At 63.2% G+C, this 2,368-nt stretch overlaps 1 protein-coding gene across 1 annotated transcript in view; it reads right to left on the bottom strand.

Annotated features, from left to right (window-relative positions):
* Nucleotides 1–4: 4 nt before the first annotated feature.
* LOC103776987 (zinc finger protein 665-like) overlaps nt 5–2,368 on the bottom strand; it is a gene marked incomplete at its 3' end in the record, with an annotated part of 3,037 nt that continues 673 nt past the window's right edge. The window contains exons 2-4 of the mRNA XM_008944520.1: nt 1,838–1,912; nt 875–1,632; nt 5–802 (exon numbers count right to left, since the gene is read on the bottom strand). Coding sequence (XP_008942768.1) covers nt 5–802; nt 875–1,632; nt 1,838–1,912 — 1,631 coding nt within the window. The remainder of the gene's footprint in view (nt 803–874; nt 1,633–1,837; nt 1,913–2,368) is intronic.

Here is a 2,368-nt window from a genome sequence, read left to right as displayed (position 1 = left end):
GGTGCTTGGTGAGGTCCGATTTCTGGATGAAGCCCTTGCTGCAGTCAGGACACTTGTAGGGCTTCTCGCCAAGGTGGGTCCGCTGGTGTTTGATGAGGTTGGAGCGAACGCTAAAGCTCTTGCCACAGTCCCCACACTTGTAGGGCTTCTCGCCGGTGTGCATCCGGCGATGTTTCACCAACGCCGAATTCTGCGCGAAGCTCTTGCCGCACTCTGGGCAGGTGTAGGGCTTCTCCCCGGTCTGTGTCCCTTGGTGCTTGACGTTCTCTGCCCGGTAAGCGAAGTTCTTCCCACACTCGCTGCATTTATGGGTCCTCTCCAGCGCCGGTCGAGTGCGAGCGCCCCATAGGAAGCTCTTGCCACAGTCGGTGCACTTTGAGGGTCTCTCGCTGGCACCACTCAGCAGCTGCTGGCGCTTGTTGGAGGCCAAGAAGCTCTTGCCACAGTCGGTGCATTGACAGGGCTGCTCAGCACTGGCATGGATGCATCGGTGCCTCTCCAGGTGGGAGCTCTGGGAGAAGCTCTTGCCACAGTCACCACAGCGGTAGGGCTTCTCGCCCATGTGGATGCGGCGGTGCCGGTCGAGATGGGAGCTCCAGGCGAAGCTCTTGCCGCAGTCGCCGCACTGATAGGGCTTGCTGGCGGCGTGGCTCCGTTGGTGCTGCATCAACGCGGCGTTCAACCCGAAACCCTTCCCGCACTCCCCACACTTGTAGGGCTTCTCGTCGGCGTGGGCACGCCGGTGCTTGGCCAACGCCGCGCTCTTGGCAAAGCCCTTCCCACAGTCGCCGCACTGCAAGGGCTTCTTGGGGCTTTTGGAGGCTTCGGTGCCAGAGGGAGCTGAGCAGCGACCGCAGTCGGTGCACCGGCAAGCGGGTTCGCCGGCGACAGCGTGGGTCCGGCGATGCCGGTCGAGGTGGGAGCTCCAGCTGAAGCTCTTCCCACACTCGGGGCAGGCATAGGGCTTTTCGCCGGTGTGGATCCGGCGATGCCGCTCCAGATGGGAATTCCAGTTGAAGCCCTTCCCACAGTCACCACATTTGTAGGGTTTTTCCTCCAGGTGTAACTTCTGGTGCTTCACCAAACTGGTGCTGGCTGGGAACGTCTTCCCACAGACACCACATTGGCAAGGCGCCGTGGTGGCGCCGGCGCCGGCATGCGCCCGCTGGTGTTGGATGAAGGCCGAGCCGACACTGAAGGTCTTACCACAGTCGGGGCACTTGTAGGGCTTCTCGTCAGCATGCCGACGTTGGTGGGTGATGAGGGTCGAGCTCAGCCGAAAGCATTTCCCGCACTCGGGGCATTTATGGGGCCGTTCGGTGCCTCGCCGGCGTTTGTTGAAGGCCGCCCCGAAAGCCAGCGCTTTGCCGCAGTCGTGGCATCGGCCGTGGCCCAGCAAGCTCCGCGGGGCGAACTTCTTGAAGGCCCGGTGGCCCGATTTCCCCTGTCGCTTGCCCGACGGCTTCCTGGGCTGGTTCTCCAGTTTTTGGGGACCATCCCCAGGCTTGGGCCCCTCCGTGCCGGTGGGGTTTGGTCCCTTGGGCTTTCCCACTGGCGTCCCCTCAGCATCCACTTTCTCCAGCTCACCCGGTGGTGGCTCTTCCTCTTCATTCTCACTCAACAACCCACCATCTACAGCGGGAGAAAAAAGAGGGTAAGGATTTGGCCCTGCTGCCCAGAACCCACCAGTCGGTTGCCTGCATCTCCCCCGGCATCACAGCAGCCACGTCTGGCTTCTCCTCCACCTCCTGCCCCCAGCAACCCACGGGTTTGAGGCTTCCCCAACACCCTCCTGGGCCATCCCCAGCTCCCACTGTTGCGGCACTGGGCGACTCACCGGCCACCAGGCCCCTCCTGCGGTGGGATTCGGCGAAGGCGGTGATCCGCGGCCAACTGATGGCGATTTCTTCGGCTACGGGAGACAGTCGGACACCGCTTTTAGCTCTTTCCACCCCGAAAATGACAACGCTGGGAATGGGCAATGGCCCAAGGGCACCAGAGACAGAAAGCTGCAACCAGGAATGGGGGCCCAGTTCAACCACCCCCCACCCTGTGCCCTGGCTCTGAGCTCAATCCTGGAGACTGAGGATTAACCTGCTGGAGGGTTGGAGGCTCTTTAGAGGGACCTGACCAGCTTGGATTGATGAGTTGAGGGCAACGGGATGAGGTTCCACCAGGCCAAAGGCTGGGTCCTGCCCCTGGGGCACCACAGCTCCCGGCAGCGCCCCCAGCTGGGGCAGAGCGGATGGAAACTGCCCCCAGGGCAGGACCTGGGGGGGTCACAGCCGGCTGGAAAGGAGCCAGCGGGGGCCAAGGTGGCCACCAGCAGCCTGGCTTGGGGCAGCACTGGGGGGGCAGCAGGGGCAGG

The sequence above is a fragment of the Merops nubicus genome, unplaced genomic scaffold, assembly GCF_000691845.1.
Source record: "Merops nubicus isolate BGI_N331 unplaced genomic scaffold, ASM69184v1 scaffold35957, whole genome shotgun sequence".
Taxonomy (NCBI): Eukaryota; Metazoa; Chordata; class Aves; order Coraciiformes; family Meropidae; genus Merops; species Merops nubicus.
The sequence above is the reverse complement of the archived record's forward strand: the minus strand, read 5'-3'. Positions and strand labels throughout refer to the sequence as shown.